This window comes from Scyliorhinus canicula, chromosome 15, assembly GCF_902713615.1.
Source record: "Scyliorhinus canicula chromosome 15, sScyCan1.1, whole genome shotgun sequence".
NCBI lineage: Eukaryota > Metazoa > Chordata > Chondrichthyes > Carcharhiniformes > Scyliorhinidae > Scyliorhinus > Scyliorhinus canicula.
In genome coordinates, this window is record NC_052160.1 from 37377135 (window position 1) to 37391882 (window position 14748).

General features: G+C 42.9%; 1 protein-coding gene across 1 annotated transcript in view; it reads right to left on the reverse strand.

Annotated features, from left to right (window-relative positions):
* flii (FLII actin remodeling protein) overlaps positions 1–14624 on the reverse strand; it is a 102634-nt gene extending 88010 nt beyond the window's left edge. The window contains exons 1-5 of the mRNA XM_038819643.1: positions 14486–14624; positions 3157–3267; positions 2181–2252; positions 1602–1682; positions 413–498 (exon numbers count right to left, since the gene is read on the reverse strand). Coding sequence (XP_038675571.1) covers positions 413–498; positions 1602–1682; positions 2181–2252; positions 3157–3267; positions 14486–14548 — 413 coding nt within the window. The 5' untranslated portion in view covers positions 14549–14624. The remainder of the gene's footprint in view (positions 1–412; positions 499–1601; positions 1683–2180; positions 2253–3156; positions 3268–14485) is intronic.
* Positions 14625–14748: the final 124 nt, after the last annotated feature.

A 14748-nucleotide genomic window follows, 5' to 3' on the forward strand; every position in this document is an offset into this window, starting at 1 on the left:
ATGCTCGATCTCTGAGCAGTTGAAAAGAGAAAAGCAAAGAATCAAACACACACATTGTCCTGCTAACTAAAATCAGAGCACCAGTATCCAGAAAGTGATACTCAATCTCAGCATCCCAGGGAAGGGAGAATACAAAGTGCACCTATGTTCTCTCTGACCTTTGTTGCAGTTCTGAACACATAATACAATATCCAAAGATATCACACATTTATGTATATTGAAAAATGCATTTCTCTAGCCTGATTGTTCGCATTCTCACACAAAGTATTGCCTTAGATTGAATTAACTTTTTTTCAGATTCTGAACTTATTCTCTTGTTTTATAACGCAGTTATTAATTATTCTATAACTAAAGAAAAAAAGGAAAAATACAATTTTAAATTATATTCCCTATCGTTTTATCATGAGCTTACCTGTTATGGCTCAAATTGAGCACAAGCATGTTTTTCGCATTCTCCAGCTCCCTAGGAATCTCAGTCAGCTGATTATAGCTGAGGTCCTGAACACAAGAACATATTTTTGGTTGACACAAATTTCAAACAGAAGTTCAATCTTGTTTGGAAAAAATCCTCTCTCAAAAACTAAGTGTCCGCCATGTGTGTTTGTATTGAACATATTTTTTGTCCTATGTTGTAATGCACAGATCATGCATCTCAAGCAATTACCGCAAGTTGCATTCCCATTTAACAAACATTGCATAAACTATTTAAGAATGCTATAGATGAAGAATAATCAAACCACCAACTATTTCTCCACCTTCACTCCTTAGATCCAACATTTGCGTCATGGAAGTGGCATTATAAATTCAAATCCTAGGGCAGCATGGTGGCACAGTGGTTAGCACTGCTGCCTCACAGTGCCGAGGACCTGGGTTCGATCCCGACCACGGGTCACTGTCCGTGTGGAGTTTTCACATTCTCCCTGTGTCTGCATGGGTCTTACCCCCACAACCCAAAAAGATGTGCAGGGTAGGTGGATTGGCCACGCTAAATTGCCCCTTAATTGGAAAAAAAAGAATTGGGTACTCTAAATTTTTTTTAAAAAATGTAATAAATTTGAATCCTACCAAAATCATCGCTTCTAATCTTTCACCTTATACCTCGGGACACGCTGAGCAGGTGGTCAGGTATCCAGGGGGAAATGGGACAAAAAAATGAAGTAACTAAATTTAATGTTAACCCATTAAAAAGCCTGCTATCACTCATTATTTCAGTTCACACAGGAGAGCCATCGGTTAAACATTGGAGCACTTCACCTCCCACAAAATCGTATCCATCATTTGAAAGGATATAAAATTGGATAGGAGTGGATGCTTCTGCCACATTTGTTAATAGTACTCAATTGCATTTGCAAAGAATCCAAAAAAGACATGAAGAAAGAATTGAAGCACCAGAATTTTATTAATATTTTCTCTATATCAGTTATGTATCAAATATGCAACAAACAGAATTTCAAATGCACTCCTGACTGCTTTTATGGGTTTTAATTTTATTGTTAAGTTAATCTCGAAGCACAAGCCCAGATGACTCTTTTATTCACAACAGGTTTCCCCCAAATTGCATACAATGACTGGTCTATACCAAACCCTTTCGGTCAACATACCAACACAGAGAGATCATCCAACTGGAAAATGTCATCAGGAACACCAGAATTCTTCAGATTATTAGCTCGGGCAACAATGGCCTACAGAGAGCACAAGAGTACATTACACACAACTTCAATTCTCAGATAATGTGGGAAAACATTTTGATTGTACTGTGTTTTGTGATTAATCATGTTAACACACTGGAGTCTCAAATGGGTCACAGAATTCAGAGTCTATTTTAAAAACTATTATTCGTTTCTTTCATGAACTTTATGATCTGTATGTCTGTTACATAATACCAATTATATATTTATAACCATGAAGTTTTCTGACAAGATGAGGTATGACAATCCAGTGATTCCCCAGGATCATAGGAGGTAAAATTGTGAAATTGAGCACATTGAATAGGCATCAGAGAGATTTGGAATTTAGGTCAGGGCCAGGAACTGTGAAGGAGGCATCCGCCATTAAGGCATAATCCTCTCACAAAAATGTTGATTTTATTTTGATGATTTTGCAGCTCATTAGTAGTACAACTGTTGCAATTAAGGTTCCCACAGCGCTTTCCAGAATTCTCGGCTTTATTAATTACTCACCCGCAAGCATGGAAGGCTAGACAGCTCCCCATGAAGTGTCGTCAGGCTGTTGTGACTTACTGACAAGTGTTCCTGCAACAAAGCCAAAAGAATTCAAGTTAGAGTGGAGTAAATCATTTTATATATTTCCTTTAATTTGTAGTGAGCATATAAAATTGACAATGACACAGATGATGGACCAGTATTGAAAACAGTTTCCCAGCTTGTCTCTCTCCCACTCTTATAATTTATCTTAAACAAGATCCAAAGCTTTTGAGTCCGAATATCGAATCTTCCACCAGAATAACTAACATAACCCAATTTTCAGCGTAGTACACCTTACAAATGGAACAATTTCCTCATAGGGCACCAGCAATTCCTTCCTTCCTTCAATATACACCTTGACACAAAGTCAGAAGGCTATTAGGCTGTGAGAAGCATCAAACCAAGCTTGATCGTTCTCCGACAAAAATAGCTACCAGCAGAGTAGTCTCTTGATAGTAAGGAGAAGCAAAATCCTGGCCGACTTCCTCCCTGGTCTCCCAAAACAACTACAAGATTCCAGAGTCTTTCCTCCTCTGCTGGCAAGTTTAACATATAATTGCAAAATTCCACTGATTGGTACTTAATTGCAATAATTTCCTTTTCCCCTGTAATCCTAAGTAGCTGTGGGATGTTGACCAAGCTGGAGTACATTGCTGCTCCCTCGACTTTTCTGGCAACAGATGTAGGGGTGGCAGTGGCGCAGTGATATTGTCACTGGACTAGTGATTTAGAGACCCAGGGTAATGCGCTAGGGACCCGGGTTCAAATCCCGCCATGGCAAATGGTGAAATTTGAGTCTGGAATCTAATGATGACCACAAAACCATTGTCGATTGTTGTAAAAAAAATCCATCTGATTCATCAATGTCCTTTATGACCAAAGGAAAAACTATTGACAAAGAACACTACTTCACATTGTAATATCATGTATCAAATCCAACTTGATGCTTTACCAGTTTCTGAAGAGAAGCTAATTCCTCTGGTAAGTAGCAGAGTCCTGTCCTGTTCAGCTTCAGCCATCTCAAGCTGGTCATGCATTTAACGTGTTCTGGAAAATATCCACCCTTAGAAAGGAAAAGAACTATGAATTAGCAATTAAAATGTAACAGGTCTTTATCAGGCATCAAAAGATTTCACTGTTACTTATATATACAGCATCTGTTGCTTCAACAGGTATTACATAACTAAAGGACATGACTGCAACTGGTTCATTATTTGTCAAAAATCGCAAAGACACTGTTTAAAATAACTGTTTTGTGTTGTTAGATAAACAGTGGGAAAAAATACAACAAAGGAGGAGATACAATAAGCATATTGAAGGGCGGCATGTGGCACACTGGTTAGCACTGGGACTGCAGCGCTCAGGACCCAGGTCCCACAAACACCCCCACATCCCAAAGATGTGCTGGTTAGGTGGATTGCTGACACTAAGTTGCCCCATACTTGGAAAAGAAAATAACTGGGTACTCTAAATTTATTTTTTAAAAATAAGCATATTGAAGAGGAAGTACTGGAGGGACCGGAATCTTTGAAGGTGGATAAATCAACAAGGCCAGATGGATTGTATCCCAGGCTGGTGAAGGAAGCCAGGAAAGAAATAGTGGATGCTCCGAGGATCATTTCCCAATCCTCGGTGGATACAGATGACATACCAGAGGACTGGAGGCCTGCAAACATTTACCATTTTTTAAAAAGGGTACGAGGGTAGGCCAGAGTACTATAGGCTGGCCAGTCCGACTTCCATGGTGGGAAAATTATTGGAAACAATTCTGAGAGACAGGATAAACTGTCACTTACTCAAGGGGACCCATCCCTCCATCCTTGGAGATTTACTTTATCTTATACTTTTAAAACTGGATTTGTTCTCTTCTACTCAGTCAATTCTCTCTCTGATGTAAGCTCCTCAACCGTGTGGGAAACTAGCAAGGCTTATGCTAGGGGTTTGGTAATTTTGTATACAGCCAACAAAAGGTGTAAAATGCTACAGGGACAGCGCCAGTTGGAGGTAAAATTGGCTAAAACAGAGGAGTATGGCAGGAATCCTAGCCAATCATTGCTGAAAGAAATTAATGCAACTTGGATGGCACTGGAATACTTATTGACTCAACATGCTGACAGGAGTTACCAAACAAAAGTTATGAGTTTGGAAACAAGCAGAGTTCTGTTTTTTCTTATTAGGAACAGGGCAGACTCCAGGGTTATTCCCTTTGTGCAAGACACCAGAGAAACGGAATGATTAAAACAAGGGACATTAACAAGGCATTTAAAGGCTTTCATGTCAACTTTTCTAAAACAGATCTGTCTGAGAATGCATTGATGCATGTGGAGAGTTTCTTCTCCTCCTTTAAACTCCTAACAATTTCTGATGGCCAAAGGTCGATCCCGAATGCTCCCGTTTCTGGAGAGTGGCTCTTGCCCTGAGGGAACTTCAATCTGGTACGGCCCCAGAGCCTGATGGCTTTGGATGTGAATTTTACAAAGAATTTAAAGACTTGATAATAGAGACTTTGACTGGTCTGTATAACCACTCTTTTGAAACAGGCGGGACCCTCATGAATAACTTCGCTGGTACAGGAATTGAACCCAAGCTGTTGGCCTGGCTTTGCTGTCCAGCCATCTGAGCTAATCTGTTCTGTTCCCGCTATTATTTATGTAGTGGGCAGATTCAATCTCTTCATGGGTTATAAAATCAGTTTTATGAAGTCTGAGGTTATGCCGTTGCAAAGGCTGAGGGAGACCTCCCCTTTTGCTAATTTCCCATTTAAATGGGAACCTCGGGCGAAATTCTCCCATCGGGAGACTAAGTGCCGACGCCGGAGTGAAAACCGGAGTGTTTCACTCCGGTGTCGGAGGCTGCTCCTAGCCCCCTATTCTCCCACCCCCAGGGGACTAGGAGCGGCGCCGCGCAATTACGTGCGCCGGGCCTTGGCGCGGCCGGCGGCGCGTACATGACATCGCCCGCGCATGCGCAGATTGGCCGGCGCCAACCCACGCATGCGCGGTTGCCGTCCTCCCCGCGGGCATGGAGGATTGATCTTGCGGGGCGGCGGAGGAAAAGAGTGCGTCCTTTAGAGATGCCAGCCGCCGATCAGTGGGCAACGATCGCGTGCCAGACTCCTACGGAGCGCCCCCCCCCCCCCCCCGGTGCTCAATCCCCCCCCCCCCCCCCCCCCACAGGCTGCACACGCAGCGTTCGCGCGCTGTTCACCCCGGCAGCGACCAGTTGTGGTTGGCGCCGTCGTGAACCCGTCGGATTGGGCAGGCCGCTCGGCCCACCCGGGCCGGAGAATCGCTGCTCGACCGTTAGAAACGGCGAGCGGCAATTCTCCAAGCGGCCTGTCGTGAAACGCGGCACGCCGTTTTGGGGGGGGGGGGGAGGGGGGGATCGCGTGCGGGTGCCAGGGCGGCGTGGCGGGAATCGCCCGGCACTCCCTCGATTCTCCCACCCGGCGTGGGGGTCTAAGAATTGCGCCCCTCAGGTTTTACTTATTTGGGTATTTTTCTTAACGCTCTTTCAGGCATTTGTATGACCTTCCCCCCGCTTTCTTGCATCATCAAGTGGGATCTACATCTTTGGTCCTCCTTAGCGATATAGTGGCAGGCTAGCACTGATCAAAATGAATGCCTTGCCTCGGTTATTGTATACTTTATAGATGCTGCTTTCTGCTAAGGTCCTAAAGGAAATTAATGGGGTGCATAGTTCTTTTATTTGGAACAAAAAGAAACCTTGCTTAAAACTAGCCAAACTGCAGCTTCCCAGTTCAAAGATGGGTATATGGATGCTGAATATCAAAATGTTTCAGTTAACTTTGCATCTTAAATTCATATGGGAAAGGGTCAGAGTGGGCACTCCCTCCATTTGGCTTGATATTGAAAACATACTGTTAGGTAATTTGGACATTCTGAATTTTCCTTCAGTGAACCTGAACAGGCAATGGAGTGTGGCGACTAGGGGATTTTCATAGTAACTTCATTGCAGTGTTAATATAAGCATACTTGTAACAATAATAAAGATTATTATTAATAAGACATCTCTGCATCTCAACAAATATGTCACACTGGTCAAAAAAATCCTGACAACCACAGAACATAAGCAAAATCATCAATAGGTTTTATGACACTTTGTATTCTGGATCTTGTGTGAATCAATAGGTTTTATGACACTTTGTATTCTGGATCTTGTGCGAATATCCTAGAGACTCTGCGGTCTAGGAAAAAGATTTTGTAGTAAATATTGATGAGGATACTTGGGGTAGTATGGGAAAATGCCAACAGAATCTCAGGCTGTAATAGAATGAAGGAGACTCAATTTTAAGTATTACACCATCTGCACATCACACCAAGCTAAAGACACAGGTTTGACCTTCGCTGTGCCAAAAGTACACGGTAATTTACATAAATTCTACTGGTCTGGTGTACTTAGAAAACTCGAGAAGGTAATCGATGTGGCCATATAATTTGATCCTTTTCTCTTTACGTCTGGGGCTCCCAGATAGAAAGACAATTGTAGCTAATAAAAAGGTTGTATAATGTCCTAACATTTTCAGAAGAATGTCCTCCCTCAGTTCAGAATTGGCATTGAATTAGCATGGAATGTATCCCAATGAAATCCCTAACCTGTATACTCTGAGCCAAATCGGATGCATTCTGAAAAGTATGGGACCCCTATCTCAAATATATAGGTTCAGTGATGTCTGACTAACACCTACAAGGTTTTCCATAAAGTATGTAACACTGCCTTTAACATGCTGTTCGGGAGGGTGTGCACCATCCTGCCATGTTTCCATAGCTTTATCCTTTTTTCCCTCATCCTCTCACTTGTCATTTCAATGTTTCTTTTCTGTCAACAGAGGCTCCAGGCATAATGATTAAGCTGAACCAACTACGTTGGTGTGCTCCTGCTTTTTTCTGTATTTATATATGGAGAAATATTCATGCAGTACATTATCAGCTTTCAGGGTTTATTGTGTTATTTGTAAAAATAAAAAAACTCGAATTTTAAAAATATCAAAAAAGAACGGCACAGATTGATCAGATATAGTCAGGATGGTTTTGTTAAGGGGAAGATCGTATCTTACTAATTTAATAAAAAATTAAGAAATGTTTTTGATAAATTTTGAGGGTACTGCAGTGGATATTGTCTACATGGATTTCAGCAAGGCATTTGACAATGCCCCACATGGAAAGCTGGTCTGAAAAGAGAGACCTCATGGTATGCAAGGGAAGTTGGCGAGTTGGATCGAAAATTGGCTCGGCTCGGCGACAGAAACCAAAGGGTAATGAAATGAAAATCGCTTATTGTCACAAGTAGGCTTCAAATGAAGTTACTGTGAAAAGCCCCTAGTCGCCACATTCCGGCGCCTGTTCAGGGAGGCTGGTACGGGTATCGAACCATGCTGCTGGCCTGCCTTGGTCTGCTTTCAAAGCCAGCGATTTAGCCCTCTGCTAAACCAGCCAGGGTACCAGGTAATGGTTGATGGGTGCTTTTGCGAATGGAAAATCATTTCCGGAGGTGTTCCACAGAGTTCAGTGTCGGGGACCTTGCTGTTTATTGTATATATTAATGATATAGACTTAAATGTGCATGGCATGATTGAGAAATTTGCATATGACACCAAAATGGGCCATGTCGTTGATAGTGAAGAGGATAGCTGCCTACTCCAGATGGTTTGATTGAGTGGGCAGAGAGGTGGCAAATAGAATTAAATCCAGAAAAGTGAGAGGTAATACATTTGAGGAGGGCAAAAAAAGCATGGGAATCTTGATAAATTGTAAGGTATTGAGAGGGGTTGAGGAAGCGAGAGACCTTACAGCGCATGTCCACAGTGCCTTGAAGGTAGCAGGACACAAGATGGTCATGAAAACATATGGCATGCTTTCCTTTATTGGATGAAGTATTGAATATAAAAGCAGGCATCTAATGATGGAACTGTACAAAACGTTTGTTAGGGCATAGCTGGAGTATTGTGTACTGTTCTGTTCACCACATTACAGGAAGGACATAATTACTCAGGAAAGAGTGCAGAGGAGATTTACAATAATATTGCCTTGGCTTGAAAATTGCAACTAAGAGTGATTGAATGGGCTAGGGTTGTTTTCCTTAGAACAGAGACTAAGGGGTGACCTAATTGAAGTGTACAAAGTTATTAGTGGTCCAGATAGGGTAGATAGGAAAAACTTACTTCTGCTATCTCAGGGGTCAATTACCAGGAGCATAGATCTATAGTAATTGGTAGAAGGATTAGAGGGATCATGAGGGAAAACCTTTTCACCTACAGGGTGGTGGGCATTTGGAATTCACTAAGTTGGTGGTTGAGGCGAAAGTTCTCAACTCATTTAAAAGGTACCTGGGTCTGCGTCTGACTTGCTATAACCTGCAAGGCTACAGACCAAGGGCTGGAAATTGGATTAAAATGAGCGATTAATTTATTTTTCATCTTTATTGGCCGGTGCAGACACAATGGTCTGAACAGCCTCTTTCTGCACCATAACCTATGCTTGCAAACAAAGAAAACAATTAAATTTTGGAACATTGAAATATTATTTTATCGTTCTAGCGTTATAACTAATGCAGATCAACCCCCAGCACATAAATGCTGCACCATTATATTTACATATTTTTGATTCATTGGGCAATAATACAGTGCATTACTGAAAATTATGGTTTCACTGTCAGTACTTTATTTTGTTCCAAAGGTCTGTTATTAATTTTGTACATTGACTTCTTTAAACTCCCAAATGCTACAAATGTCTAATGTAGCCAGCTGCTGGTGGGTTTCAGGGTCTGAAATAAGTCTAGTGTTGCACATATTTTTATACAGATAGATCTGTCAAGAGTACTTAAAAACTGGCCTTTCCCCCAAAAAGCCTTGCTTGCACCTCTATAACAGGGAGAAGGCGGCAAAATAATTGTGAAATGTTCACTCTTTTAGAAATATGTAAAATGATTAGAAATAATTATAAAGTATATCACTAACCAGAGAGTGAATCTCAAAGTTATAAACAATGAAAAGCAAAATACTATTCTCATGAAAGGCAATTTGATCCGAATCATTAATGCTATTTCTCTCCACAGATGCAAACTCACTTGCTGAGTATTCCCAGCATTTTCTATTTTCATATTAAAAATAACAAAGATAAGGATCCGACGGATTGTGGGTCGTACAGGCCCATATCACTTCTGAATGTGGACGCAAAAGTATTGGCGAAGGTACTGGCGGGTAGGCTGGAGGAGTGCCTCCCGAAGGTGATAGGTGAAGATCAGACGGGGTTTGTGAGAGGGAGGCAGTTCTTTTCAAACATTAGATGGGTACTGAACGTCGTTTTTCGAAGAGGTCACAAAGATGATTGATGCAGGTAGGGCAATGGATGTTGTCTACATGGACTTCAGTAAGGCCTTTGACAAGGTCCCTCATAGTAGACTGGTACAAGGGGCAGCACGGTGGCCTAGTGGTTAGCACAACCGCCTCACGGCGCTGAGGTCCCAGGTTCGATCCCGGCTCTGGGTCACTGACCGGGTGGAGTTTGCACATTCTCCCCATGTCTGCGTGGGTTTCGCCCCCACAACCCAAAAATGTGCAGAGTAGGTGTATTGGCTATGCTAAATTGCCCCTTAATTGGAAAAAATAATTGGATAATCTAAATTTATAAAAAAAAAAAAATAGTAGACTGGTACAAAAGGTGAAGTCACATGGGATCAGGGGTAAGCTGGCAAGGTGGATACAGAACTGGCTAGGTCATGGAAGGCAGAGAGTAGCAATGGAAGGGTGCTTTTCTAATTGGAGGGCTGTGACTAGTGGTGTTCCGCAGGGAACTTTGCTGTTCGTAGTATATATAAATGATTTGGAGGAAAATGTAACTGGTCTGATTACTAAGTTTGCAGACGACACAAAGGTTGCTGGAATTGCAGATAGCGATGAGGACTGTCAGAGGATACAGCAGGATTTAGATCGTTTGGAGACTTGGGCGGAGAGATGGCAGATGGAGTTTAATCCGGACAAATGTGAGGTAATGCATTTTGGAAGGTCTAATGCAGGTAGGGAATATACAGTGAATGGTAGAACCCTAAAGAGTACTGAAAGTCAGAGAGATCTAGGTGTACAGGTCCACAGGTCACTGAAAGGAGCAATACAGGGGGAGAAGGTAGTCAAGAAGGCATCCGGCATGCTTGCCTTCATTGGCCGGGGTATTGAGTATAAGAATTGGCAAGTCATGTTACAGCTGTATAGAACCTTAGTTAGGCCACACTTGGAGTATAGTGTTCAATTCTGGTCGCCACACTACCAGAAGGATGTGGAGGCTTTAGAGAAAGTGCAGAAGAGATTTACCAGGATGTTGCCTGGTATGGAGAGCATGAGCTATGAGGAGCGGTTGAATAAACTCGGTTTGTCCCCACTGGAATGACGGAGGTTGAGGGGCGACCTGACAGAGGTCTACAAAATTATGAGGGGCATAGACAGAGTGGATCGTCAGCGGCTTTTCCCCAGGGTAGAGGGGTCAATTACTAGGGGGCATAGGTTTAAGGTGCGAGGGGCAAGGTTTAGAGTAGATGTACGAGGCAAGTTTATTTTATTTTTTTTACACAGAGGGTAGTGGGTGCCTCGAACTCGCTGCCGGAGGAGGTGGTGGAAGCAGGGACAATAGTAGCAGGGACATTTAAGGGGCATCATGACAAATACATGAATAGGATGAGAATAGAGGGATACGGACGTAGGAATTGTAGAAGATTGTAGTTTAGTTGGGCAGCATGGTCAGCACAGGCTTGGAGGGCCGAAGGGTCTGTTCCTGTGCTGTACTTTTCTCTGTTCTTTGTTTGTTTTGGCACCGGCAGAGGGGAAGGAAACAGAGGTGGTTGCAGCATTGGACGCTGAGAAGGCGTTTGACCAGGTAGAATGGGGGTACTTGATGGCAGTTCTGGAGCAGTTTGGACCACTTGGGATTGGACCAAGATTTATGAACTGGGTAAAGCTACTATATAAGGAGCCGAGGGCGAGTGTCCGCACAAACAACATCAGCTCGAGATACTTTTCTCTCCACCGTGGGACTAGGCAGGGATATCCTATGTCCCCCCTGCTGGCACCCAATCAACCAGTCAAGCAACTTTTTGATTTTAAAATTCTCATCCTTGTTTGAAATTGTTTCATGGCCTCACCCATTAACTCTGCAATCTCCTTCAGCTGTACAATTTCAATTAGATTTCTCAGTCCTCAATTTCTGGCCTCTTAAGGATATGATTTTAGGGCAGCATGGTGGCACAGTGGGTTAGCCCTGCTGCCTCACGACTTCGAGGTCCCAGTTCGATCCTGGCTCTGAGTCACTGTCCGTGTGGAATTTGCATGGGTTTCGCCCCCACAACCCAAAGATGTGCACGCTAGGTGGACTAGCCACGCTAAATTGCCCCTTAATTGGAAAAAATGAATTGGGTACTCTAAATTCATGAAAAAAAATACGATTTTAATCTTCTGGGTGGAGAAATGGCAGATGGAATTTAACCCAGACAAATGCGAGGTAATGCATTTTGGTAGATTCAATTCAGGTGGGAGCTATAAAATAAATGGCAGAACCATCAGGAATATAGGCACACAGAGAGATCTGGGTGTGCAGGTCCACAGATCCTTAAAAGTGGTAGCACAGGTAGGAATGGTGGTAAAGAAAGCATATGGCATGCTTGCTTTCATCGGACAGGGTATCAAGTATAAAAGCTCGCAAATTATGTTAGTTATATAGAACGTTGGTAAGGCCACATTTGGAATACTGTGTCCAATTCTGGTAACCACACTACCAGAAAGACATGGAGGCTTTGGTGAGAGTACAGAAAAGGTTTACCAGGATGTTGCCTGGTATGGAGGGTATTAGCAATGAGGAGAGATTGAATAAACTGGATTGTCCTCCCTAGAGAGATGGAGGCTGAGGGGTGACCTGATAGACATTTGTAAAATTATGTGGGGTATAGATAGGGTGAACAGTTGGAGGCTTTTTCCCAGGGCGGAAATGACAAGTACAAGGAAGTACAAATTCAAGGTCGGGGGGGGGATAGGTTCAGTGGAAATGTACGGGGGAAGTTTTTTGGGTTTTTTTTTTTACACAGAGTGGTGGTGGCCTAGAATGCACTGCCAAGTTAGGTGGTTGAGGCAGATACGTTAGCAACTTGAAGACTTATTTGGATAGACACATGAAAAGACAGGGTATAGAAGGATACAGGTGGTTGGTCTAGATAGGGCACGTGATTGGTGCAGGCTTGGAGGGCCGAAGGACCTGTTCCTGTGCTGTATTGTGCCTTGTTCTAATCACTCTACCATTGGCAGTTATTCTTTCAGCTGCCAAGCCACTAAGCTCTGGCATTCCCTCACTGAACCGCTCTACTCTCTTTTGGCCATTCCTTAAAATCTAACTCTTTGACCAAGCTTTTGGTCATCTGCTCTAATTTCTCATTATGCGGCTCAATGTTCATAACATTCTGTGAAGTACCTTATAATGCTTTGCTGCATCAGCTATTTACAAAACGAACAAGGAGTAGACCACCAGCCCCTCGAGCCTACTTTGTCGTTTAAGAAGATCATGACTAATCGGAGAGTAATGTCAATCTATATTAAAGTCATAGACGGGTGCAACACATCCAATTTTGTTGACAATACACTATTAATAATTAATAATCTTTATTAGTGTCACAAGTAGGCTTACATTAATGCTGCAATGAAGTTACTGTGAAAACTCCCTAGTCGCCACATTTCTGCACCTGTTCGGTTACAGAGGGAGAATTCAGAATGTCCAAATTACCTAACAGCACGTCTTTTGGGACTTGTGGGAGGAAACTGGAGCATCGGAGGAAACCCACGCAGACATGGGGAGAACGTGCAGACTCTGAACAGACAGTGACCCAAGCTAAGAATGAACCTGGGACCGTGGCACTGTGAGGCAACAGTGCTAACCACTGTGTTACCGTGCCGGCCAGGTGGGAAAGTGGACAGGGAATGCAGAGATATTGCAGAGGGTTACATAGAGAGCTTTGAGTGGACAAGACCATGACAGATGGAACACAATGTGGTGAAGCTTATCCACTTTAGTAAGAAAATTTTAAATAATATTTTCTGAATGGTGAGACACTAAGAAACATTTGCATTCACTGGAACCTGGATTTCCTTGTACAGGAATCATAAAAGTTAGCACATAGGTACAGCAGGCAAGTAGAAAGGTAATTGACATGCTATTTTTGTTACAAAGAGATTGGAGTGTATGAGTAAAGGAGTCTTACTACAATTGCACCGGATATTGGAGAGGCCACACTAGCAGTAGTGTGCAGTTTTGGTCTCCTTACCAAGGGAGAACATACTTATTCTAGAGCAAGCACAACAGTGGTTCACTAGACTAGCTCCTGGGATGGGGAGATTGTCCTGTGAAAAGATAAGGTAGACTCAGCCTATATTCCCAGGAGTTTAGAATAATGTGAAGTGATATAAATTAAACATTTTAAAAAATAAATTCATTTTTTCCAATTTAAGGGGCAATTTAGCGTGTTCAATCCACCTACCCTGCACATCTTTGGGTTGTGGGGGCAAAACCCACACAAACACAGGGAGAATGGGCAAACACCACACGGACAGTGACCCAGAGCCAGGATCGAACCTGGGACCTCAGCACCGTGAGACTACAGTGCTACCACTGCACCACCGTGCTGCCCTAAATGAAAACATTTTAAGGGGCTTGACAGGGCAAATGCTGAGAAATTGTTTCTCCAGTTGAGGATTCTAGAACACATGGAGCACAGATACAGAATAAGGAGTCATCCTTGTGAATCTTTAGAATTCTCTCGACCAGAGAGCTGTGGATGTCAGTCACTTGAGTATATTCAAGACAGAGTTGGATAGAATTTTGAGAATTAAGGGAATTAAGGGATATGGAAATAGTGCAGGAAGATGGGAGTTGCAACAGGAAATCAGCCATAATGTTGTTGAATGACGAAATAGGCACGAAGAGCTAAATGACCTAATGCAGTTCCTATTTCTTATATTCTTATTAAAAGAGCTACGTAAATACAAGTTGTTGTTGCTGTTAAATTAACAACTACATAAAGGTATCAGGAACTTTGCAGATATTGTATAGACATCAGGAAGTATATCAAAATATCTCGGAACGTAAATATTAAATTACAGAAGGATCGACATCCAGGCCGAGGCTCTGGGCCTTTTCAGCCTCAGACTGAAGAAACTGAGCGACAAACCCCTGGTATTTAACACCCAACCTAATTACAGTTTATTTGTATTGAGAATAATGTGACTAACTTACTTTAAAATCATTTCCACTTAAATCTACGCCTCTGATGAAGGGTAGAACCCCGGTTGCAGCCATGTTGACGGTGACAGTTGTTCGCGGCGTCCCTCAACCAACCGCCTCTAAGTCCCACCCCCTCCGCTCCCCACGCCTTCCGGGCCTTGGAGTTTAGGCGGGCACTGACTGACATTGGACGCTGTGATTGGTCCAGGGTGCCGTCAATCACAGCGCGGCCATCAGGTTCGGTGACCGCCCGGTTCCCCCGCCTCCCGAAGTGA